Here is a 27,205-nt window from a genome sequence, read left to right as displayed (position 1 = left end):
CGATAAAACTCACCGATAGAAATACACATCTTCCTTGGTTTGAACACAGCATCTATTTTGGGATATGAACTTTTGCTTATTCTGAAAAACAATAATAGGTTTTGTGACCATCTAAATTCATTGACTGATTGTTATAAAAAACAGTATTTTTGTCATCAAATTTAATGAGTAAAGAATGTTGGACATAGTCTTAAATATAATTATAGCTTGAGTTTTATAAAGCTTTTCCTAATTCCAAAATGCAATAAATTAACAGCACAAATGTGTGCTAGTAGAAATCTTTTATATTTTTATCCTAAATGCTTTCAATTCTCTCTGTTCAATGTTTGAGTAAAACATTTCTATTTTTTTTTATTATTATTATCTGCATGAATATCTAACCAGATTAAATATTTGTAAAGAATTATAAAATTAAAGAACCTTAGTGAGCACGCTCACATACCCCACGTCCCCACATTGTCATTGGAGAAATTAAATAAGTGAAAGAAAAAAAAATTGTACAAGAAAAATTAATTTCCTGCCAATATGCACATCTAAATAGTATGTCCTTATTATCTACAAAATTTCATGAAATTCTGTTGTGTGGTTTGAGAGGGGTTGCGATGACAAACTGTTGCAGTAGTACATTAAAGTAAATAAGTTCAAAGGGGCGTAACTCCTAGAAAAAAAATTGAAATCGCAATTTCCCGTCGATATGCACAACTACATAGTATGTCCATATTATCTGAAAAGGTTTCGTGAAATTCTGTTGTGTGGTTTGAGAGGAGTTGTGATGACAAACTATTCAGTAGTACATTGAAGCAAATAAGTTCAAAGGGGCGTAACTCCTAGAAAAAAAAATGAATCGCAATTTCCCGTCGATATGCACAGCTACATAGTATGTCCTTATTATCTGAAAAGGTTTCGTGAAATTCTGTTGTGTGGTTTGAGAGGAGTTGCGATGACAAACTGTTGCAGTAGTACATTAAAGCAAATAAGTTCAAAGGGGCGTAACTCCTAGAAAAAAAATTGAATGGCAATTTCCCGCCAATATGCACAACTACATAGTATGTCCTTACTATCTGAACTCGTTGCATGGGGTATAGTAAATACTTTAATTATTTGTATGTGTAGAGCCTAAAATACAACACACTTGTTACAAAATTTTGAATTTTCGAAAAACTAAGGATTTTCTTATTCCAGGCATAGATTACCTTAGCCGTATTTGGCACAACTTTTTGGAATTTTGGACTCTCAATGCTCTTCAACTTTGTATTTGTTTTGGTTATAACTATTTTGATATGAGAGTCACTGATGAGTCTTGTGTAGACGAAACGCGCGTCTGGCTTACTAAATTATAATCCTGGTACCTTTGATAACTAATAAGATTACTTGTATGGTAGTAAAATTTGAACGATTTAAAAAAATGATTTTAAAGAATGTAGTGACATAAATAATTTAAATCAGTGATTTTCCAACCCTCATTTTGGGGCCGAATTTTGGCCCCATTCCCAATGAAAAATATGCTCTTTTTTTCCCAATTTTCAGCTCTAAAATTCCAAATCATATATGGACATCGTCGCGAGATTTTGTTATTGTCGTATCTCCGTATCGTGTATTATTTTGTTGACAAATTTCTGAGCGTTCAGGGTATTTCGGGAGTTATCATTATCGTTCACTTAAAACGATGATTGGTTTGCAATCTTTTTTGGATTGCATTGCAATCTACGATATTCTGGTCATGTTTGCGCTTGAAACATTCGAATGAATAATTCAATGACAAAGCAAAAAAATCAGGAAAAACTCTGTAAATATATTTCGCTACATGCATTTTATTTAACTTTGATCTTTTAAAGTTCACTTACTGTCTATCGTCTAAAGCTTTGACACTTTTACCAAGATAAACTTTAGAAATAACCAACTGACCTGAAAATATTTAAAGACAGATTTTATTTTCTGTTCATCTATGTTTTTACTATTTTCAATAGTTATTTTTCATGTCATATTCCCGGGATTTTTTTATCTTGCAATTATCAAGACAAGAGTGCACACACTGAAATGTCTCGCCTTCTTTACTAATCCTTGATACTATCTTGATAGACCTAAATATAAAGCTTTATTACAACTGTCACATAAACTCAACATTAACCAAGAAAATGAAACATTGATCAATGAACCATGAAAATGAGGTCAAGGTCAAGGTCAGTCGTCGGGAGTTATCCATCGTCGAGACGAACCATGCCAGACAGACATGTACAGCTAACAATTCTTCAATACAACAAATATAGTTGACTTATTGCTTATAAATAAAGAAAAACAGACCAAAACACACACACTTAAAACTTAGCAATGGACCGTAAAAATGAGGTCAAGGTCAAATAAAACCTGCGTAACCGACATAAAGATCATAAAATATTTCCATACACCAAATATAGTTGACCTAATGCATAAAGTATTAGAAAAATAGACCAAAACTAAAAAACTTAACTTTGACCACTGAACCATGAAAATGAGGTCAAGGTCAGATGACACCTGTCAGCTAGACATGTACACCTTACAATCATTCCATACACCAACTATAGTAGACCTATTGCATATTGTATAAGAAAAACAGACCAACACATAAAAACTTAACTATAACCACTGAACCATGAAAATGAGGTCAAGGTCAGATGACACCTGCCAGTTGGACATGTACACCTTACAGTCCTTCCATTCAAGGAATATACTAGACATATTGCTTATAGTATCTGAGATATGGACTTGACCACCAAAACTTAACCTTGTTCACTGCATGATCCATGAAATGAGGTCGAGGTCAAGTGAAAACTGTCTGATGGGTATGAGGACCTTGCAAAGTACGCACATACCACATATGGTTATCCAATTGCTTATAATAAGAGAGAATTTAACATTACAAAAAAACTTAACTTTTTTTTCAAGTAGTCACTGAACCATGAAAATAAGGTCGAGGACATTGGACATGTGACTGACGGAAAGTTCGTAACACGAGGCATCTATATACAAAGTATGAAGCATCCAGGTCTTCTACCTTCTAAAATATAAAGCTTTTAAGAAGTGAGCTAACACCGCCGCCGCCGGATCTCTATCCCTATGTCGAGCTTTCTGCAACAAAAGTTGCAGGCTCGACAAAAATGAACAGAATTTAGATAAAATCAAATAATGTTGACACTGAAAAATGTGTAAATTACAACCAGATGCTCTGCAGGGCGTAGCTTTATACGACCACAGAGGTTGAACCCTGAACAGTTGGGACAAGTATGGACACAACATTCAAGCTGGATTCAGCTCTAAATTTGGATTGTGATTAAATAGTTGACACAGCATAGGTTTCTGACACAGAATGAATGTGTTCTAATGAAATTAAAAATTTTGTTTTCTCTTAGAGCAATTCACTATGCTGTTGAATATTATTCCTCTCAAAAAAATGTTTGAAGAAATTTTCTTTTTATTTATGAAATTTCAAATGAGAAAATTGAACCCAATTTTTTTAATCACATCCCCCTTTCCCTTATTCCAAAACTAATCTCAATTAAAATTTCTAATGGAGTTTGCAACAATTACTACTCATTTAAATACATCATAAAATATTAAGATGTAAAAAAACTGCTTGTTATCACTGAATGGTAAAGATTATTTAAATTTATCAGTTGGTAGTAAAAAGTGAATATACATTGTTTTGCATATTGTATATATAACAAAGATTTAAGTTGATTCTGGACAAAGAAAGATAACTCCAAATAAAAAAAATTCTAACAAATAGATATTTCTTGCTTACTATTCCGGACAAAGAAAGATAACTCTAATTAAAAACAAAATTGCTATTTCACAATATTTTGCAATAAGATATTTCTTGCCATTGCGCAATACTGTGCAATTGAAAAGACTTGCTATTGCACAAAACTTAATATAATAATTTTAGATCCTGATTTGGACCAACTTGAAAACTGGGCCCATAATCAAAAATCTAAGTACATGTTTGGATTCAGCATATCAAAGAACCCCAAGATTTCAATTTTTGTTAAAATCAAACTAAGTTTAATTTTGGACCCTTTGGACTTTAATGTAGACCAATTTGAAAACAAGACCAAAAATGAGGAATCTACATACACAGTTAGATTTGGCATATCAAAGAACCCCATTTATTCAATTTTTGATGAAATCAAACAAAGTTTAATTTTGGACCCCGATTTGGACCAACTTGAAAACTGGGCCGATAATCAAGAATCTAAGTACATTTTTAGATTCAGCATATCAAAGAACCCAACCGATTAATTTTTTGTCAAAATCAAACGAAGTTTAATTTTGGACCCTTTGGACCTTAATGTAGACCAATTTGAAAACGGGACCAAAAGTTAAAAATCTATACACAGTTAGATTCAGCATATCAAAGAACCCCAATTATTCAATTTTGATGAAATCAAACAAAGTTTAATTTTGGACCCTTTGGGCCCCTTATTCCTAAACTGTTGGGACCAAAACTCCCAAAATCATTACCAACCTTCCTTTTATGGTCATAAACCTTGTGTTTAAATTTCATAGATTTCTATTTACTTATACTAAAGTTATGGTGCGAAAACCAAGAAAAATGCTTATTTGGGTCCCTTTTTGGCCCCTAATTCCTAAACTGTTGGGACCTAAACTCCCAAAATCAATACCAACCTTCCTTTTGTGGTCATAAACATTGTGTTTAAATTTCATTATTTTCTATTTACTTAAACTAAAGTTATTGTGCGAAAACCAAGAATAATGCTTATTTGGGCCCTTTTTTGGCCCCTTATTCCTACACTGTTGAAACCAAAACTCCCAAAATCAATCCCAACCTTTCTTTTGTGGTCATAAACCTTGTGTCAAAATTTCATAGATTTCTATTAACTTAAACTAAAGTTATAGTGCAAAAACCAAGGAAATGCTTATTTGGGCCCTTTTTGGCCCCTAATTCCTAAAATGTTGGGACCAATACTCCCAAAATCAATACCAACCTTCCTTTTGTGGTCATAAACCTTGTGATAAAATTTTATAGATTTATATTCACTTTTACTAAAGTTAGAGTGCGAAAACTAAAAGTATTCGGACGACGACGACGACAACGACGACGACGACGACGCCAACGTGATAGCAATATACGACGAAAATTTTTTCAAAATTTGCGGTCGTATAAAAATATGTGACAAATATCAGTTGGGCAGCACCTTTGAAAATATTGTTCAAACATCAATCCATATATCCAGAAGTCACCTTAGAGTAGTCAACAATGAGTTCACATCATGCAGTCATATCACTATTATACTATGAAAGTAAGTTGAGAATATTTATCAGTTTTAACTTAAAATCACACGTGAGACTATGTAATAACTTCAAATAATGCTTCATATCAGATTATCCATACAACTTATTTACCCCACGTTATTGACAGCGGGGCCCACAGAGATGGCTCCCATCTCAATGATATCTAGTTCTTACCTCTGTTCCATCCTTTATCATTGGGATAATATGGTATGACAGTTTGATCACAAGCATTGTCCATCATGTAAGGTGCGAGAGCTGTATCATGCAGCAGTTGGGCAATAGTATGGATATCCAGGGGTACACTGTTTGTAGGTACACTTTTATCATCTAAGTATTCATTCAGGCTGAATCCTGAAAACAAATCCATATTTTAAACACCTGTTGTATACCTTGCAAAATAAAATCTGAGAGAAAAACATTATTTTATGTAAATTTAGGATTATAATAATGTGTGAAAAATTCTATGAATAAAACTTTTTTGGAAGGCAAACTGTGTATTCATTTGTAACACATTATACTTTTTGCAAATAAATACTAATCATTTAGTACTGACATTATTTCTTTAGGTTAACTGACAGGATTCTGTTCACATGATAGGATTTTCAAATGGTTAACCAAATGACTTTCAATTCAAGATTTTCTATGGTTCGATTTTTGATGATGCCACGTCATAGGCAGAAAATCATTGGAAACTCATACATACAAACACACCTTAAGGATTAATCAGGGCCTTGAAGGCATAAAACTTTGCTAAGTACTCTGAACACAAAAAGCATGCTCAAAAGTTTTATGACCGTGAGGCCTGATTTACTTACCAGGAATGACAAACTGTGAATCATAATCACATTCTGCTTTTGGTAACCTGTGATCCTGGAATACACTGGTAACCACTTCACATGCCCCTCCTGATTCTAGACAGACTGATATATTCATAGAAACAACATATACTTTGTCTGCTGTTAAATCATCTACCACAAAACTGAAATTAGAAAAATCAAAGCACTAGTGAGCACTGAAGGTGAAATTGCTTTCATTGGTAAACACTTCACACGGCCCCCTCCAGATTCTAGACAAAATAATATATTCATAGAAACAACATATGGTCCGAGAACACAATTAATTCGTAGTGCATTTCTTTTAGGAAATAAATGAAAATTAAAAAAATCCCACCTGCGCTTTCTCAATGAAACTTTTAAAGTGTGCTGTACTACTTTTGGGACAAATTATATCAAAATTATAGAAAACTTCATCGTCTCTAACTCAAAATATGGACAATTTTGTGTTTAGGGTGTCTTGAAATCTTTTGACAGCTTCCGAAGTGCTAATTTTTGTCCTTTTTCAGCTGGACCAAATCACTACTTTCCTGTAAAATTCTGGACCCAAATTTTTTTACAGTGTAATTTCATCCCCCTACTTACAATTTGAGGCATTAAACATGGAGAAATAAATTTGGAAGGGGTATAAAAATTATTGGCAAGTAACCCACTGTTAACACTAGGGACTATATATAACAAGGGACGACAATTGTGGTCTCGGACCTAATATACTTTATCTGCTGTTAGATCATCTAACACAAAAATTACAAATAAATACAATATGGATTGGATGAACACCCAGACTCTTGGTCATAAAACCTAAATCAGTACTTGTAGTACAAAATTTGTGGAACCAAATCCAATATTTTGATTATTTTAACTCTGAATCTGAGAACAAAATATGTGACAAACTTTTACTTGCTATACTTACTCTAGATTAAAAACTTCGTTCATGGCATAATGTTGCACTGTACCAAAACTGAAGTCGATGAGTGTATAGTCTAAATCAATACCCTCCAGTCCTATATATATTTTGTAGTTACAAGGATCCAGTCGAACATATCCGTTTAAGGTCAGTCCGAGGCTTGTAGAATCCACACAACAATCCACAGCTGTACAAGATGAGTCAAGGTGACATGTGGTATCGCTACCCAAATTTAATAAAGAACCAACAGGATCAACACAATCTAAAAATAAAAAATATTTGCATGTGTCGTACAGTTTAGAGATTGCTGCTTTATGAAGGTGATTGTCAATCATCTGTATGCTGAAAGGTCAATTTAAAGGGAGAATATCATAACAATAAATAATCATCAGGTCAATTTAGAGGGAGAATATCAGAATAATAAATAATCATCAGGTCAATTTAGAGGGAGAATATCAGAACAATAAATAATCATCAGGTCAATTTAGAGGGAGAATATCAGAACAATAAATAATCATCAGGTCAATTTAGAGGGAGAATATCATAACAATAAATTATCATCAGGTCAATTTAAAGGGAGAATATCATAACAATAAATAATCATCAGGTCAATTTAAAGGGAGAATATCAGAACAATAAATTATCATCCAAGATCAGTACAAATATTATTTTTATTTTAATACAACATGAATAAGAAGATGTGTAATGAGTGCCAATGAGACAACTCTCCATCAAAGTCACAATGTTTTAAAGGTTACCAATTATAGGTCAAAGTAAGGCCTTCAACACAGATCCTTGGCTCACACCAAGTAAACGTTTCAAGGTTTATAACTAATAATTGAAACCATTTGTTTATTTATTACATTACTTACTGGGTATTTGTCTGTATCTAAAAAATGGATTCAAATATTTCTGTTTAAAATTGCTTTAAATATCCTCCAGTTTTTTTATAATTTTTTTTTGAACTAGTGCTTTCACTCACCATTTTTCCAATTATTTGCATCAGCCCCTGTGTAAGGAGCTGCAGTCCTACTACATGGGGTCCTCTTCATGTACTGTGAAATACCAGTCAAGCGTAGAATATCTGACACATGATGATCGTCCAGCGTAGAAATACTATTGTCAGTCTTATACTGAGTGAGTGAAAAGTCTGAAACAAAAACATAATTGTATTTTATAGACAATCAAAGAAATTGTCACCAGGTTAAAATAAGGTATACCTGTGTTTCAAGTTATTCTGCTCAACTTTTTCTCTTGTATCCTTTAATGCAGTAAATTCCGAAATATTCTGAGGTTTTTATTAATGCTTATGATGGGATTTGGTAAGTGTCAAAATATTAAGAACACACATTCTGAATTTGATACATATATCTGTATGCACCTTTGCAATTTTCAAAAATCTAAATAATAAATGCACACAATAATTTCTGAATTAACAGTATCCTTTTTGGAACCACTTTTTTAAAACTAAATTATGCGAAATAGGACCATCACTTTTTTTATGGAATTTTCATCAAAAACATTAGTGATGAACAGACAAACACCAAATAATCAGCCTATATCTTTTTTGTCAGTCTTATTTGATTTATTTCAGCTAATAGTATGAATTTATGAGACTAAAATTTTTTTTTGAATACCTACCGTTTTGTAGGAACTTCTTGTCCCAGTCACACACTTTCTTTGGTAGCCTGACTTTATCAAAAATATTGTAAACAGTTCCACATGGCTGGTTAGCTTCCCAACATAAACTCAGCTTCATAGAAATCAAGAATGCAGGCTCAGCATACAAGTCATGGAGAACAAAACTGGAAAAATAATTCAATTTATCTAAGGCCACGGTTTTTTAATTTGTTGGTTTACGGATTTTCTCCATGAAAAAGTCGGGTCGGTCGGTCGGAAAAAAAAAGAAAAAAAAGATCTTTCAAGACAGAAAACTGATATGCAAAATAAAAATATATTTCACCTTTCTAATATATGTTTGTCATACTATTTTTTCATCGTTCTTAAATTTTAGTTTGATAATTATTATTGCTCAGCTGTAAACATCGCATGACATTGTCTAATAATTTCCCGTAAAAAAAGGGGGGGGGGGGTACACTGACAAAGACGAAATTAAATCGTCAATTCACAAACAAGAAAAACAGATTCACGTCAGTTATTTGACTTAGCTTTTAATCAAAACTTGGTGAAAAATAATAAGCACGAAAACTGATAAAGAAAAAAAAAGTAAAAACGTCGTACGAAAATAAGTTTCAACACACGTGTCAAAAACGTAATAGACTCGTCCATTGGAAGAACGAGAATATCAGGTTAAATAATCTGTTGTCATGCATTCCCGTTTTTTATCCAAATGGACGATATATTTTTCATTATCTATAAAACATGAAAATATCAAATGATTTGTTAAAATTCAGTATTTTAACTTGATGTCTTGAACTTCCACCTGTCCACATTTGGACAAGTCTATTTATATGAGAACATGCATCTTACGGACTGGTGACAAATAAGGGAAACGAACTTATTGTGTAATTGATTTTAAACACAGGTTTCGTTCCGCAAAATTATTTGCGCAAACAACATTTCAAGGTCATTAATAATTGATTTGTCTATTTTTAGAAACGTAAACTGAAAGTTTAATTTTTCACAACAGAAAGTGTCATCACTTCTGTTAGTGATTAATGCATTTTATTTCATAAAAAAGGATATTTTAATTATTTTTCAGGGATAATGCATTTCTTAGGGTCGGCGAGAATAAAAAAAAGCCTGAAAATTCGATTTTATTTTTATTTTGGAAATCGGCAAAATCGGGTCGGCGGATCCGTAAACCAACAAATTAAAAAATCCTGGCCTAAGCAACAAAGCCTGAAAGTATTCCTTCTAAAAAGTCACCCTCATAGATACAAATTAAAATAAAACAAAAGATTTGGATGTGTATTATACATATATACTTTTTACACCAAAGACATATGCATGTAAGTGATAGAGGAATGCTTGTTATACTATACTGTAGACAGTTTGTATTTATTTGTTTTGTATAAAACCACTACGGCTAATAATACAACATGCAATGTGAAAAACACAAAGGAAACTTATACCATGTCAAAGAACATAATTCTCCCATCCTAAATCTTTCATAATAATAAGAGTTTGATGGACATTTCTCAATCTGGTACGTCAAAGTTAATATTTACTACATACAGAATTGGTAAAAAAAGCACTGATTTTTATTAGTTATAATTTTTCTCAAATTATAAAATTTAAGTAATTATTTTAATTTGCCTCAGTAAAAAAACAAACCCTTAAAAAAATACTTTAAAGAATTTTTAAATCACCTCATTTTCAAAATTCCATTTAGGTCAACATGAGTCCATTCTCCCCATTGATATCCTTTAAGTGTTCTTTCATATTGCTGACGTTCAATTCCAACTTTCAGCATGTAGTCACACTGCTCTAGTCTCATATAGAATTCAAATGTTTTACTGATGAATGGTACATCTAATGCACAACTCAATCCACGACAGGTGCTCTCTAGATTACAGGATATTACAGACTGGTCCATTTGAAGGAGAGTTACAGGGGCCTCAGTACACTCTGAAATGTAATGTTGTATGTTGTCATTGATAGATAGGCTTGGGTATCATTCTAATGATTTATTATACACCCACTTGTAATTGTTTTGATTTTTTCTTCTTTTGAATAACTTTATTAATCCACCAAACCAATGCACTTAGGTAAAAAGACCCATTTTACAGACAAATAAACTTCTGTGATCTTTCAAATTGCAGTAGGTTGTCCCTTAATCTTTTCATAGCCAAACCCCACCAGGTTTTCCAACATTTATAATATTTCTTTTACCCATATATCCCAATTAATGTATTTAACAGCACTAACTAAGTCAGTTTATTAATTTTTAAGTAGTACAATATTTATTACAAACACCTACCCGAACTCCAACCAAGATAGGCTGCTGCATATGTACCAAAGGGGTCAACTCTAGATACCATAGGACTGAGTAAATATTCTCCTATCTGTGATGACTCCATCAGGGATGAGACCGCAGAGGAGTCTAAGTTAGACCCTGGTGTCAAAGAATTGTCCAAATACCACTGATTAAGGGACCAACCTGAAATATAAAGGTACTTTTATATTAAAACTTCTTTTGCAATGTCCTTCAAATATCAAACTTTTTCTGCAATGTCCTTGAATATGTCCTTGAATAATAAAAAAAAATCAAATTTTAGTTATTAAAAATACTTTCAAGCTATTTTCATATTCAATTTATAAATTTTATTTATAAATTCAAAGGATTAATTCTAATTAAAGCTTAATAACTCTAAATGATCAATCTTTAACAGATGAATTTAATTGCAATATAATATTTTTTTCATACTTGGATCTGGGTATCCTCTAAACCATGGACACACCATCTTTGGTAATTTGGTATTAACCACTATTGTATCTTGAAGGTCACATGGTGAAGGGTCATTGAAACAAATCTTGACCTTCATATCCACAAGATACACCATTTCACCAACCAAATCTGTTATTTTGTACCTATTAAGAAATTAATATATGAAACATGAAAATTTTTTTTGCAAGTGTTTCATATTTATATTTATAGAGTAAAACTATAATAACATATCTATATTAAAGATGAAAAATATGCAATGTAGTCTTAAAATGTTCAAAATAATACATTTCGATTGAAAGAGTGCAGACTCCATAATAACTTTTCTATTCAAGCTTAATATAATAATCAATCAGTTACAGTACCTAAGTAATCTAAGTAAATTGGAAAACTTTGATGCATAATATATTCATAAGAAAAATAGTACATGCAAAAAAATATTACACTTTGTCACAAATGAAAGAAAGAACAAATGTACTCACTCAATTTCAATAACTCTGTCTATATGGAAATACTGTGTCGTCTCAAATGTGAAGGTATAGAGTGAAAAGTCAAACTGATACTTTTCTATACCAATGTCAAGTTTCTGTGTACAGGGATCCAGTTTGAGGAAGACATTGAAGTTTCTATCAACAGTTGTAGAATGTAGACAACATGATATACCAGTGCAGGTATCATATAAGTGACAAACACTGTTACTGCCTAGAGTTGGTAGATCTACTGCTGATGTACAACCTGTATATATATCAACAAAAAATGTACTTAGTTTAAAATAGATGTGAAAATACACAGATGGGAAGTTACAAAGTTTTAATTTTTGTTCTCTATATTTGAAACACATATAACTTATAAGTCTAGGCTAAGTCTTTTTCCAATCATTTCTCTACTCTTTGTAAATCAAAAGCACAAATTTATTAATTTGTATAATTTTCATGCAAAAATGGCATAGTATAAAATTCTTTAACCAAATTTTTGAGTTTTGAATTCTCTTGAATTGAGTCTCTTGATACCAAACAATGTGTGCACGAAGCTTAAAAGCAGCTGGGTTTTATTACAATAAAAGCATTTCTCAGTTTAAGAAAACCATGCAAGTGAAAAGATTTATTTTTGATTTATTTATGATTTCACCTATATGCTTGAAATAGACAATTATACCTAAATTTACAATGGAAAGTATTTATTGGCAAATTTTTTTCAGGCTTATTTCAATTCTCAAACTTAAGTGTCAAGTTAAGTCTTTATAACTCTTTAATGCAAGAAATGTATTAAGTTGAACTACATAAGTAACCTCCTTTCAGTTTACTTTATTTACCTGCATCTTTTGTCCAGCCATTAGTTGGAGATGTATACATTGGATCCGACATTTGACACTGATCAGCTGTTGTTTTCAGTAAACTGGCTACTCCCAGGTATTCCAAGAGTTGTGAGGATACTAACGAGTTCAGTGGTGTACTTGTGGAATATCCTAATCCAGTCAAGTAGGAATTCAAATTGAACCCTAAACAAAATTTAAATTCATTTTTTTAATTCAAACAGTTTAAGTCGATAATCTAAAAATATTTTCCTGAAGGATGTGGAACAGTAGTTTTGTGCCCGTTTTCTTTACCATTTTGCTTTCAAGTATTAAATTGGAACATCTGCTGTTAAGTAACATAATATCAACATTCTTGCATTGTTTTAATAAATATTAAAAACTAAAGTTTCCTTTACATATCTCAGTTTTACAAAAGCAAGTCATAAAAGAATTTGTCATGTGTCAAGTGTTATACACATCATTCTACTGACCAGGTATAGCGTATCCTCCTGTCCAGTCACAAGGTTGTTTAGGAATCTTTACTCCATCAAATACAGTGTAAGTATAACGGCAATCTCCAACAGTCTCAAAACATATACTGATGGTCATGTACAACAAGTAAACCTTCTCAGCTGTCAACTCCTCTGCTTTGTATCTATAATAAAATATGAATGATGTTCAACATGATGAAATAATGTTTTCTTAAAAGACCTGTTCTACATTTTTAATTTCAAGGCCTTTTATAGTTGACTATGTGGTATGGACTTTGCCCATTGTTAAAGGCCGTACAGCAATATAGCAGTTAATTTCTGTATAATTTGGTCTCTTGTGAAGAGTTGTCTCATTGGCAATCATACTACATCTTCTTTTTTATATTTGATTCTAGAAATGGTATAACTTCATACATATCAATTTCTCTTTGGTTCTAAAATATGAGATGTTGTTGCAATTGTAAAAACAAATCCATTAGAAAATACTTAAATTGTTTAATTTTCTACATTTGACTGAATAAAATATTTTTCTTATTTATATCATCTCTAACATACTTACTGTAATCTAAGCAGATTGCCTAAAGTGACTGTTTGCCAACTGCCTTGTGTAAACTCTAGTAATGTAACATTGATATTTCTTTTCTCCAGTCCAATACTGACAGAGTAGCTACATGGATCCACTAAGACAAAGGCTTCCAACTTTCTCCCAAGATAACCAATGTTAGAACAGCACTGGGCACCAGTACAATAACTTGGTAACCTGCATCGTGTATAGGCTGGTAACTGTGGTAGTGTTATAAGTTCTCCACAAGCTGGAAAGTATTTTGGTAAAAATATACTTACACATTCCCCATTTCCATTCTCAATTTTACAAATTATATGTTGAAGATAATAAATTTTCAATAAACATCATGTGGCAAAAATTACATGCATATTTGACCCATGTAAATGTGGAAGGAATAGGAACCCTTCTTTGAACTAGGCTGACACACTGAGTAAATTGGTTGAAGTGCTCATTCACAAGGTAATTTCTGGCAAGAATGCCTTCATACTACCTGGACACATTTTTAGGAATCCAAGTACAAGTAGACAAGTTTTTGCTTCAATATATACATTCTATTACATGTGTTTGGATACATTTTTTTTGATTGAGCTCAAAACTTTATTGCATACTCTTGATTATAGTATACATTAGATATTTTTCTATTTTTTCAATACTAATATGAAGTCATTTAACTGTTTGATTTCAAACATATGGCAACCTTATATTACTAAAACTGCTGCTTTTCAAGGCTTCATGTTTTAGTCACAAGATAAGTACAATTTGTAGTTGAATTATTTCTTGTTGCCGATTCTAAACGTCATGTTTAGGTACAGCAAAAGATTACTTTTTCAGATAAAAAAAACCTTTACCTGTTGAATTCCATCCATTGGACAAAGCTCCAGAATAACTTGACAAATCACACTGAGGATCTTTCTGGAAACCTGATATTCCTAATTCTTCCATCAGTAAGTCAACGGCCCAACTTGGTAACTGATTGACATTTGTGTTAACATCCAACTCACTCATGTAAGACACCAATGAGAAATCTGTAAAGATCATTAAAATATCAGTACAAGTACTACAATTTAGATTTAGATAAAAGCATATAAAAATTCCAATTTGTTTAAAGTCTTTTAAAAACCAGCAGAAAAAAAAATGAAATTATTTCAAGGTCTCCAGCTTCTAGAATGCAGTAGCCTTATTAAAAAGCAGGAAATGAATGACTTTTTGTAAAGTACAAAACATTCACTAATTAAAAATTCTTCAATTTTTTCTAATTAGGGCAGTTCCAGGAAAAATGCATGTGGGGTAGGACAACACTTTTTTTATACCCCTGCCAGCAATTTCTAATTTTTTTTATAACACATTTGTATGAATGTGTCCACCCTACCACCCAAAGAAAGAAATATCAATTGTTGTCAAAACCTCTCATACAATTTCCCCCCTGGAATAGCCATTATTCCAAAACATTGAAAGTTTATTTTCAATTTAACTGTACTAACCAGGAATGGCATATGGCTGGCTGTAGTTACATGAAGATTTGGGTAACTTTACATCAGTCAAAACTGTGTGTTGTACTGCACAAGGCCCAGCAGCAGAATAGCATACTTCAATGTCCATATTGACTACAAACACTCTCTCACTCTGGTAGTTCACTACTTTGTATCTGAAAAATAGGGAGGATGAAACTTAAAACCTGCTGGATTTTGGAAGGAAGGTAATATTATATGTCCAGACACTGAGTGAAGCAGCATATATTAAATAAAACAATCTTTTTGAACAGAAAGTGTTTTATTCAACTTTTTTTTAAATACTGTCAATATCCTTTTCAGTAATTTTCATCCATAAATTTTGATAACTATTTGTCCTTTTTTCAATGCAAATTGGAGCTATTAAAATAAAATAAAATAATACTTTATTAGTGTTGGAGTTGGTAGAAACATTAGATTATAACTTGAAATAACTTAAAAAATATAAAATGACAGTTTTACAGAAGATGAAATGAAGTCTCATATTCAATGTAAATATAGTTCTTACTTGATATTAACAAGTCCTCCAAAGGAGAAAGTATCCTCTTGTGCATACTGGAAACTGTACAGGGAAATAGTCCTGTTGAAATTCTCTACACCAACTGTAAACTCCTTACTACACACATCAAGGTCAGCATAAACTCTGAAGGTCGTATCTAACTTGGCAATGTCAACACAGCAGTCAATTTTAGTACAGCTGTCACCAAGGTTACATACAATACCCGAACCAGGCAATGTTGTGAGTGTTGATGCATTCTGACATCCTGTTAAAAAAATACATACAATTACAGACAGGCGTTTTGAGGACATTATTGAAGACCAAACCACTCAGGCTAATAATTTTTCAATTTATTAAAACAACTAGAAATATCTAAACCAAAAAATAAGACAAAAGTTGAATTATGACAATGCAATCTTCTAATGAAATACCATCAAGTATTTTACATGTTTACTGATGTAGGTAGAACTGTGAACAAACAATGCATGCATTACTAATTTAAAAAATATATATTTGTTCATCATTTTTTATTTTTGAAAGTGGGTGTATTGAAGTACTTCAATGTTGATTGATTTATAAGATACAGAACATGCTAGGTTTTTATATTAAGTAAAGGCATGATATGGTATATATTCTCAGCTAACTTAAATGTGCAGAAGATGCCACACAGTGGCTAGGCTGTATATAATCTTACCTGAACTAAAAGCCCAGCCTTCAGAGTTAACAGGTGTAAACGGTGGAGCAGATGCCACACAGTGGCTAGGCTGTAGATAATCTTCAAACTGTAAGTATCTTTCAAGTTCGATGACAACAAGTTCTGACAGTGGAATCGAGTTTGTATAACTGTTAGTTGATAGCCAGGTTGACAAGTCAAAACCTAAAATAATGAAAAATATTGTCAGATTTCTTAGAAAGAAGAATGTGTCGAAATCCAACATAAAACTAGGATCATTTAAGAACAAATATCAAACAGTCCTTTCTGTTTTTGATATAAAAAAAAATGATTCTACGTTGGAATTCTTTTCATTCCACATATGTTTTAATTCAAATTGTAATGTTAACAAATGCTTTTCTTCAAGCAATGCTGGAACTATTGACAAACTTAATGGTCATATTTCACATAAAAAATGTACATGTAAACCTATAGGATGTATAAAATCTCCATTAAGGTTTTTTTTTAAATTACAAATAAAAAAATAAAAATGAATCATTGGTTAAAGGCAATCCAATGAAAGCCATTATAACAAAACTTTAACTTTTCTTACTTGGATTTCCAGAGAATGCAAATCCATTGTTCCAATTACAGGACTTCTTTGCCAGTTTAACATTATCTAACACTGTATGTTTAACATCACAACTGTCTCTGTCTGAAGTCTCCATACACAGACCCATGTCAACAGATACCAGGTACATTCCTTCACTGGTTAAATCATGGATCACATAGCTGGAAAACAAATAAGTAAGGTAATAAAAAGATAAAACTAGAATTACTATGGGTTGCACTAATTGATCAGGATGCCCTGCAAATCTAAAAATCTTCATGTAAAAAATTTACAATTCACAAAGTTGTTTCCACAAAGTGTCTTCTGGATAGTATGCAATTTGGTATAAAGTGTCCTTCATGCTACAAAGTGGAATCATCCTAACCCGTTATTGTAAAAAGTTGGAATTAAATTGCAGTTAAGACTAAAAAGGTGGTTATTACAGTTTTCATAATAACAATGTACACAATCAGCAACAACTTATTGTTTCTGTTGATTTTATATTCCTTTTAGCAGATAACAACATCTTAAACAGCAATCCCTACAATACTTTAAAACTATTCGCCCTAATATTACCGTACTTAGTCTCTATTTCGCAAATTAGTGTCAGAGGCAAGGAACTTACTCCATTCTTAGTCCTCCTTGTAAGGCAAAAGATTGTGGTTTTCCCCACTGGAACTGTAACAAGGATACAGTAGTCTCCATTGTCTCAATGCCAAGAGTGATTTCATATGTACAGGGATCCAGTTTCACTGTAGACTGGATTTTCTTGTCAATATATCCAATGTCAGAACACATAGTAACTGAGGTACAATCTGATTGGATGTTTACTGACACGTCTGCTGGTAGAGTAATAGAGTTCTCAAGTTTACCACACTCTGAAAAATAAATTTGTATTCTTGCATTCATACATTTGCATTTAAGGAGGCTAGCGGGTAAAAGATTTTCTGAACTAGATGTGTCAAAGCAACACGAATGGCCACGTCCCAAAAAGTTGAAAAATCTGCAATTTCAATATAAACACATGTGGACTCAAACATGATGGTAGTATCACATATCAAAAATCAGCTCAAAATCTGGAGGTGAATAGAGAAAAAATCCGTATAACTGTGATTTTCAATAATTTATCAAAGCCCAAAGCCCGTAATTTCAGCAAAAATAAGCAAAGCAGAACCAAACTTAAGCCTGACCTATAACTCATCATGGTTAACTCACATACCAAAAATCAGCCCAATATCTGAAGGGGTTAAGAAATAAAGTCAGTATATTAACTGTGATTTTCAATAATTTCTCAAAGTCCAAAGCCTGTAATTTCGGCAAATATTAGTGGAGCAGAAGGAAACTTCAACTTGATCTTTCACTCATTATGGTTAACTCACATACCAAATATCAGCCAAATATCTGAAGGCTTTTAAAAAAAAAGTCCATATAACTGATTTCCAATAATTTCTCAAAGTCCAAAGCCAGTAATTTTGGCAAAAAATAGTGGAGCGGACTGAAACTTAATCTTGATCTGAAACTCATCATGTCTAACTCACATATAAAAAATCAGCCTAATATCTGAAGGGGTTTAGAAAAAAACTGTATAATGGTTTGTTGTGGAATGAGGGAATGACAGAATTACGGAAAGATGGAAAGCCGGAAAGATGGAAAGACAGAATTTCAGACAAGGGTAAAACTATATGTCACCAACAACTTCGCTGCGGGGCCATAACGAGGCCATAAAAAAAATAAACTTTAATTTTTCATTACAAATTTTATTTATTACCTTTAGTAGTTGTAACTTTATCATATGGTACAAAAATCACTCCAAAAAAAAAATTCCTTTTGTCACCAGGTGACTTTTAAAATGTAGATATCATTGAAAAAGCTCCAAATTATCTCCCTTTGGTGCAATAATGCCATTTTTTTGCATTAAAATTGAAATATGTTTTTTAACTCATCGGTGACCTATATTTTTTATTGTTGTTTTCGAATAAGCTGTACATAAACTAAATAATGTTAAAATTTAAGCGATTTTTGTAATTCATTTCTTTTTTTATTTAGATATTACCGCTATTTCTCCTATTAGTTCAACAGAAAAAAAGAACATTTACAAAAATGTATGCTTCTTTCGAAGGCAGATTGTGAGCGTAAATGAAATGTGACCCCATTTTTTTATTTCATTTTTCTATTAAAGTTCATTTATAGAAAAATATAGTGAAATCCTATATTAAATTAAAAAAAATGATTTAAATCCGCGAGCCCCCTTAAGAGAATTTTTTTTCTATTTACATATTCTCCATTATATTCAATTTCAAACAGCATTTTTCCTTTTTAATTATTTTTCAATGTTGTAATTTGAACTGTAAAATAAGGCCACAAAAGTATGCATAGGATGAAAACTTATCATCTTTTTCGTTCAATTCTGTTTTTACCAATTTTGTCATTATAGTTTTTCTATCATGTCATTCAATGAGTAAAAACTTAAACAAAACATAATTTTGCATTGATTACTTTGCAACTTTAAGATATATCACATGAAAAATGAAGTTCACATAATTGAAGTGGAAAATTAAAATAACAATTGAAAATGGTTATAAATATTCTGACAAAAAACTGTGAACTTTGAGCCATGGTCTTACCATCATTCAGTCTGCCGGTAGCTGTGGTGAAAGGTAGGACAGCATGATCACATGCAGTTACTTGAAGGTAGTCACTGATTCCAGTATCTTGTAACAGTTTAGTTGTTGTCGCTGATGGTAATGGATCAACCTTTGCTTGATTCTCAGCCAGTAAAAAGTTGTCCAATGAAAATGCTGTAAAATAAATATGCAAATTTATGTAAATGAGAAATGCAATAAACTTATGTACATAAATGTCATCTTTAATCTTTTTACATTTAGAAATACTGTAGATGCAAATATGATTAAAGTATTCTTATTATTGCAAAAAATGCAAAGGCATAGGTTTGGCAATTTTTTTTGTTCATTGTTTAACAGTCTCAATAATAAATGAACAAAATAGTTTCTGAATTTAAAGTACAATAAACTAGAGGCTCTAAAGAGCCTGTGTCGCTCACCTTGGTATTTGTGAATTAAACAAAGGAAGCAGACAGTTCATGACAAAATTGTGTTAAGTGATTGTGATGTGTTTGTACATCTTACTTTTACTGAACATTCTTGCTGCTTACAATTATCTCTATCTATAATGAACTTGTCCGTGTAGTTTCAGTGGAAAATGTTAGTTAAAATTTACAAATTTTATGAAAATTGTTAAAAATTGATTATAAAGGACAATAACTTCTTAGGGGGTCAATTGACCATTTTGGTCATTTTGACCTATTTTTGAGTCTTAAATTGCTGTACATTATTGCTGTACATTATTGCTGTTTACAGTTTATCTCTATCTATAATAATATTCAAGACAATAACCAACCAGATGCTCCGCAGGGCGTAGCTTTATACGACCGCAGAGGTTGAACCCTGAACGGTTGGGGCAAGTATGGACACAACATTCAAGCTGGATTCCGCTCTAAATTTGGATTGTGATTAAATAGTTGACACAGCATAGGTTTCTGACACAGAATGAATGTATTCAAATGAACTTAAAAATTTTGTTTTCTCTTAGAGCAATTCACTATGCTGTTGAATATTAATCCTCTCAAAAAAATGTTTGAAGAAATTCTTTTTATTTATGAAATTTCAAATGAGAAAAATTGAACCCAATTTTTTAATCACATCCCCCTTTCCCTTATTCCAAAACTAATTTCAATTAAAATATTCTAATGGAGTTTGCAACAATTACTACTCATTTAAATACATCATAAAATATTAAGATGTAAAAAAACTGCTTGTTATCACTGAATGGTAAAGATTATTTAAATTTATCAGTTGGTAGTAAAAAGTGAATATACATTGTATATTGTATATAACAAAGATTTAAGTTGATTCTGGACAAAGAAAGATAACTCCAATTAAAAAAAAATCTTGCAGATATTTCTTGCTTACTATACTGGACAAAGAAAGATAACTCTTAATTAAAAAAAAATTTGCTATTTCACAATATTGTGAAATTAGATATTTCTTGCCATTGCACAATACTGTGCAATTGAAAAGACTTGCTATTGCACAATACTTAATATAATAATTTTAGATCCTGATTTGGACCAACTTGAAAACTGGGCCCATAATCAAAAATCTAAGTACATGTTTAGATTCAGCATATCAAAGAGGCCCAAGAATTTAATTTTTGTTAAAATCAAACTTAGTTTAATTTTGGACCCTTTGCACTTTAATTTAGACCAATTTTAAAACTGGACAAAATTAAGAATCTACATACACAGTTAGATTTGGCATATCAAAGAACCCCAATTATTCAATTTTTGATGAAATCAAACAATGTTTAATTTTGGACCTCGATTTGGGCCAACTTGAAAACTGGGCCAATAATCAAAAATCTAAGTACATTTTTAGATTCAACATATCAAAGAACCCAAAGGTTTCAATTTTTGTTAAAATCAAACTAAGTTTAATTTTGGACCCTTTGGACCTTACTGTAGACCAATTTGAAAACGGGACCAAAAATTAAGAATCTACATACACAGTTAGATTCGGCATATTAAAGAACCCCAATTATTCAATTTTGATGAAATCAAACAAAATTTAATTTTGGACCCTTTGGGCCCCTTTTTTCCTTAACTGTTGAGACCAAAACTCCCAAAATCAATACCAACCTTCCTTTAATAGTCATAAACCTTGTGTTTAAATTTCATAGATTTCTATTTACTAATACTAACGCTATGGTGCGAAAACCAAGAAAAATGCTTATTTGGGTCCCTTTTTGGCCCCTAATTCCTAAACTGTTGGGACCGAATCTCCCAAAATCAATACCAACCTTCCTTTTGTGGTCATAAACATTGTGTTTAAATTTCATTGATTTCTATTTACTTTAACTAAAGTTATTGTGCGAAAACCAAGAATAATGCTTATTTGGGCCCTTTTTTGGCCCCTAATTCCTAAACTGTTGAAACCAAAACTCCCAAAATCAATCCCAACCTTTCTTTTGTGGTCATAAACCTTGTGTCAAAATTTCATAGATTTCTATTAATTTAAACTAAAGTTATAGTGCGAAAACCAAGAAAATGCTTATTTGGGCCCTTTTTGGCCCCCAATTCCTAAAATGTTGGGACCAAAACTCCCAAAATCAATACCAGCCTTCCTTTTATGGTCATAAACCTTGTGTTAAAATTTCATAGATTTCTATTCACTTTTACTAAAGTTAGAGTGCGAAAACTAAAAGTATTCGGACGACGACGACGACGATGACGACGACGACGACGCCAACGTGATAGCAATATACGACGAAATTTTTTTCAAAATTTGCGGTCGTATAAAAAATCACCAAATATATTGCACATTTCAGAAGATGAATGAAGATAAACATTCAATAAGATTATGATGTTTGAGTATTAACTTACCATATCTAAATGGACATGAATCACTATAATCTGAATTCTTGCCATTTTTGGTTAAATGTTCTATCCGATGTCTATCTGCTAAACTCAAACTATTACTAAGAGAAACAGCACCATCTCTTCCCAAATCCTAAAAGAAAGAAAGAAAATTAAGTCAACAAAAATTAATGACATATAACTTGCCTAATTCAAGTATTTTCTGTTTTGGACTTGTGCTATAGAAGTATCACTGTAACTTGAGGTCTTTGAGATGGTTTTTTTTATTGCAATGCGATAAATTTCACAAAAATAAAAACCTGCATTTTTAAATACATAAAGATCCACAAATTTGGCCCCCTGGAATAGAGGGGGCAATAAAAAATTAACACTAAAAAATAGTGTTGTCAAATCGTACACTTTTGCCTAACAGGTTACTCGGATAATCGTTCAACCGATTAACCAGTCAACTGGTAGTTTATGTTGATGTTTGAAGGCCTTATCTTTAGTACCCTACACATATATATATATATATATAGAAAATGTGGTATGAGTGTTAATGTGACAATCTTCCATCAGAGACATACATTTACATTTTTATAATACGCTTAATTGAAGTTCAGTGTCCTTTGGTATTATAATGCTTGTTTATGAAGATTCCTGGTGAGGTTTGACTTTTAATAATCAAATACACCATATCAACTATAGTGTTTGTACTAATTTCAGATTGAAAAATAAAGAAAAACTTTTTGATCTCGTAGAATTTAATATGTCTGAAACTGATGTTTCTTTCATTTTCTCTTGTTGTCTCTGAAAATAATGTGGAGTTTTTCAATTTAAAATGATTAAGTCAAAGCTTGTTACTCCTACTATCAAGTATACACTGATTACATTCACATAGGTTTGCAATTCACCATTTTTGAGTTAGCATATCGTTTAAAGTATGACAAAGCCTTGCACGACGGAAATTGCACATTAAAATGTAGGTCTACACAATATAAGAACAAAAATGAAATAATAAAGTAAAGGGGAAAACTTAATCGTATAACTGATTTAAAGTTACTGTTAACAAAATATATATACTAATTATGTTTCCTTAAGATCTTGCCCTGAGCTGAGAGATAAGGGTTCTAATTAATTTTATATTTTTTTTATTAATAATAGCAATCAATTTACTGGATAATTGATCTGTCAAATTAATAACCACATCAACAATTTTTATAGACAACATAACTATTTAATGATTTCATTTCAAATTTATATCATATCTATCAAAATTGAAAAAAAAGTCTGGTTAACCGAGTAGCGTTTTTGGTATTCAGTCGTTCAAACGGTTATAAACCAGTTAACCATTGACAACACTACTAAAAAAGTATAAATCATAGAAATTTAACTTACACTATATGTTTGAGCCTCTAGGAAACCTTCCTCTAACAAATGTCCTTGTTCATTAGCACCATTAGATAACTGTGGGTCCTGCATCCAAAATAAATATTCTAACAACTTTCTGTAGCCTGTATTTCTGAAATAATAAAATAAATCAAGCTATGGTAGCATGTATTATTAAATTAAATATAGATGACTTTTAAAAATATAATAAATTGTATTTTCCATGCTTTAAAATACTAGAACATATATATATGAGTATTTAGACACCTCTACAACGTAATTTGTTTTTACATGCCACATATAAAAATTGCTGTTTTTATCTAACGTAATCATAGGTTTGAACGTTGTTTTAAATTTAGACTTGTTGATATGAGTATATATCATATGCTTTTTTGTAGCCAGTTCTCTTGAAGTATAACAACCCAATTTTAACTCAATAAAATCAATAAGGCCAAAATAAATTCAAGCCTGGTTTGACGCATAAGATGAACAAAGAACAGAATGACATATATCACTTCTTTTTTATGTGGAATAATTATTCCTTTCTAAACTTCTATAATACTGATCACATTCAATTTATGTGGATGATATACCATGTTTTTGTGTACTGTCTTGTACATAAATATGAAACCACAACAAAACATTAGAAACCTTTTCCTACAAGTAATATTATTTCATATATACCTACCTGTTACATGGATAGTATTCTCCATCAGGATCATCCACAATGGAAGACAAGATATCGTCAAACCATGTCCGTAACATCCTGTTGTGTATTCTTATTATCCTGTGGATTTTGATTCCCGATACATTGTGATCCTTATAATCACTAGCACAAAATCTGGACAGCACCAAATCAGGACATGATGAAAACCTGGTAAGAGATATCAGGATTATCAGTAAGACAAACCTGGTAAGAGATATCAGGATTATCGTAAGAGATATCAGGATTATCAGTAAGAGATATCAGGATTATCGTAAGAGATATCAGGATTATCAGTAAGAGATATCAGGATTATCAGTAAGACAAAGAGTTATCAGGATTATCAGTAAGACAAAGAGATATCAGGATTATCAGTAAGACAAACATAAATTCTAGATAGAAAAAAATTGTAACATTAAAAATCAACTTTAAATTTATATACAGTTCCATCTGGTTCCCTAGTGACCTGGATTCTACAATGTATATTTCTATAAAATAGTAAATTATTTACTGTAGCATATTCAATATTATTCTAGAGAAGTTTACATATAGTATGGGAAAACTTGAAATAAAGTAGCATTTCATGAAAACAGAAATCTACTTTTTGTTTGGCAGCTGTAAGAAGATGATACAACAATTAAAATTGAGAAAATGCCAATGAAACAGGTTTTGTTCGATGAACCTTGAGGTCAAATACCTATGAAATCTTTGTGAATGCATTACACATAACATATACTGCATTTATCTTTGAGAAAATTTTACAAAAAGTTAAGCAACTTAAGTATCTTAAAATTCTAAATTATTTTCATTTCTCTCTTACCAGATATCTGTAGGAGAACCCTCTTCAAAGCGGACATTTCCTCCAGATTCTATTTCTATCAACATTCTATTAACAATAACATCAGCACTTTTCTTTATTCTAGCAGTGGCCTCATTGTAATAACACTCAATTCTGTAATAATAAATTAAAACGTTATCAAAAAGATACAAAACTTTTTACTGTATCCATTTATACCATTATAACAAACATGCTGTACTATAATTTTTTAAACATATAATAAACTTCTAGTTGCTGTTAGTCTTCTATGTTTTTTTTCTAATTCAGGTTAATTTTTATGTTTTGTTTGCTTCCCTGAACTAGTATCCCTTATTGTTCAGCTGCTCTCCATATGGGGGATTTTCTAGCTGCGTTGAAGACCAATTGGTGGCCTTGGGCTGTTTTCTACTTTGTGGTTAGGTTTTTGTCTTTATGATACATTTCCCATTTTCATTCTCTTTTTTCTATTCTAAACAACTTAATTTTCTTAGTTGTTTCCTTTCTGATTTTTGTCATTTTTCCCATTTATAACTGATTAGTTGTTTTTTGCTTTATGTATAAATGTAGTAAAAATTTCATTCATATATAGGATAAATACAAATTGATAAAAAACAATTGGTGGATTCTGCAAAGTGTGTCAACAAGAATGAAGGTAATGCATAGTTCTAAGATACTAGATAATAGTATTCAAAAAGTTGCATGAGAGCAGGCCATATCTCGTACAAATACATTAAATATCTTCATTCCTATACTGCCCTCAATTATTATCTGTCATGTTTATTTCTTAAGCTTTCGTTATTGTCGATTGAAAATTTTTAAAGGGATGCTTTTTTTGTAAGCAGAGAGTAATTCAGTCAGAGCTCCAGATAAGCTGCGTATTTGCGTGATCACGCAATACAAATAATAGAAAACCCAATGCAATTGTCCATTGAAGGGTTCAACAACCCAATTAATTCAACGGAAAACCCAATAATATGCCAAAACCATGAGTTCTCAATCCTTTTATTGGCTACCATTTGCGTTATTTACCCTTATCTGTTTACAGTCGTCGCGTAAACTATTTTTATAATATTTATAATTGGAAATTTCCTGTCGTTCTAAAAATAGATCAAGTAACTGAAATGGGTCCCTGTTTGAGTTTTCCATTGCTCAATAGGTACACGTGTTTTTGTAAACATTTCGATCTTCATTGCGTTTATTCAGTTAGCGAGTGTCATATTATTTTCACATTGCTCGGGATTTATCATAACATATATACATTGAAATAAAACGAAAGTGAATGTCCGGTAAAAATATTGAATAGAAGCATGTTTTCGGCTTCTTTTGAAAAGCTGAGGGAAAGTTATGATGATAACAAGACTCAGCCAGTGTTTAAGGAAACGTCCATCGAACGCACGGGCGTGTGTGCGTACCATAACGAGAACATCGCTAATAAACACAGAACAGTTTCATCAAAAACGAAATCAGTTGGAAAAAGTGAAAGGCCAAATCAATTACGAAATGATAAAGCATCAGAAACCAAAAGTTCTAAATAAAAGTCAACTAAATCCAGATTTATGTAAATTGAATAAAACAAAATCATTCAAGTGTAAGAGTTTATATACTATTTTTAATTCATTTTACGGTTAGAATTGATGAATATACAAACCATGCACACAGGCACTGGTCTCAGAATTTATTATATAAACTTTAAGGTATACAGGTATAAGACGAGTGCCTGTGAATACACATATCCGTTTTTGTGAGAAAATACAAAACTGGCAAAAGGTTTGAAACGGGACACAATTTAAACCTACAATTGCTCCTCGG

At 31.6% G+C, this 27,205-nt stretch overlaps 2 protein-coding genes across 2 annotated transcripts in view; both read right to left on the bottom strand.

Annotated features, from left to right (window-relative positions):
• Nucleotides 1–25,912, bottom strand: part of LOC134716670 (leucine-rich repeat-containing protein 9-like) — a 33,935-nt gene extending 8,023 nt beyond the window's left edge. The window contains exons 1-7 of the mRNA XM_063579676.1: nucleotides 25,875–25,912; nucleotides 25,400–25,531; nucleotides 24,565–24,750; nucleotides 23,886–24,009; nucleotides 22,515–22,641; nucleotides 1,845–1,905; nucleotides 14–81 (exon numbers count right to left, since the gene is read on the bottom strand). Coding sequence (XP_063435746.1) covers nucleotides 14–81; nucleotides 1,845–1,905; nucleotides 22,515–22,641; nucleotides 23,886–24,009; nucleotides 24,565–24,750; nucleotides 25,400–25,531; nucleotides 25,875–25,912 — 736 coding nt within the window. The remainder of the gene's footprint in view (nucleotides 1–13; nucleotides 82–1,844; nucleotides 1,906–22,514; nucleotides 22,642–23,885; nucleotides 24,010–24,564; nucleotides 24,751–25,399; nucleotides 25,532–25,874) is intronic.
• On the bottom strand, nucleotides 5,453–22,454 carry LOC134714342 (uncharacterized). Its single transcript, XM_063575581.1, has 20 exons — nucleotides 22,439–22,454; nucleotides 19,681–19,854; nucleotides 17,682–17,934; nucleotides 17,060–17,238; nucleotides 16,489–16,671; nucleotides 15,804–16,059; nucleotides 15,269–15,432; nucleotides 14,636–14,812; nucleotides 13,782–14,034; nucleotides 13,223–13,386; nucleotides 12,750–12,935; nucleotides 11,920–12,172; nucleotides 11,420–11,583; nucleotides 10,973–11,152; nucleotides 10,362–10,620; nucleotides 8,671–8,834; nucleotides 8,012–8,179; nucleotides 7,036–7,291; nucleotides 6,105–6,268; nucleotides 5,453–5,640 (listed from the first exon to the last, which is right to left on the bottom strand). The coding sequence occupies exons 1-20, from the start codon at nucleotides 22,452–22,454 to the stop codon at nucleotides 5,453–5,455; spliced, it is 3,801 nt and encodes a 1,266-aa protein (XP_063431651.1).
• Nucleotides 25,913–27,205: the final 1,293 nt, after the last annotated feature.

This window comes from Mytilus trossulus, chromosome 4 (assembly GCF_036588685.1).
Source record: "Mytilus trossulus isolate FHL-02 chromosome 4, PNRI_Mtr1.1.1.hap1, whole genome shotgun sequence".
Classification (NCBI taxonomy): Eukaryota; Metazoa; Mollusca; class Bivalvia; order Mytilida; family Mytilidae; genus Mytilus; species Mytilus trossulus.
This window is presented reverse-complemented; position numbering and strand designations above follow the sequence as displayed.

Excerpts from the sequence above, each read along its gene's own strand:
- LOC134714342 (XM_063575581.1), bottom strand. Across the intron at positions 14,813-15,268 it reads CCAGCCATATGCCATTCCTG|ATTTCTCATTGGTGTCTTAC; the intron begins GTTAGTACAGTT and ends TGATCTTTACAG. Across the intron at positions 6,269-7,035 it reads AACGAAGTTTTTAATCTAGA|TTTTGTGGTAGATGATTTAA; the intron begins GTAAGTATAGCA and ends TTCTAATTTCAG.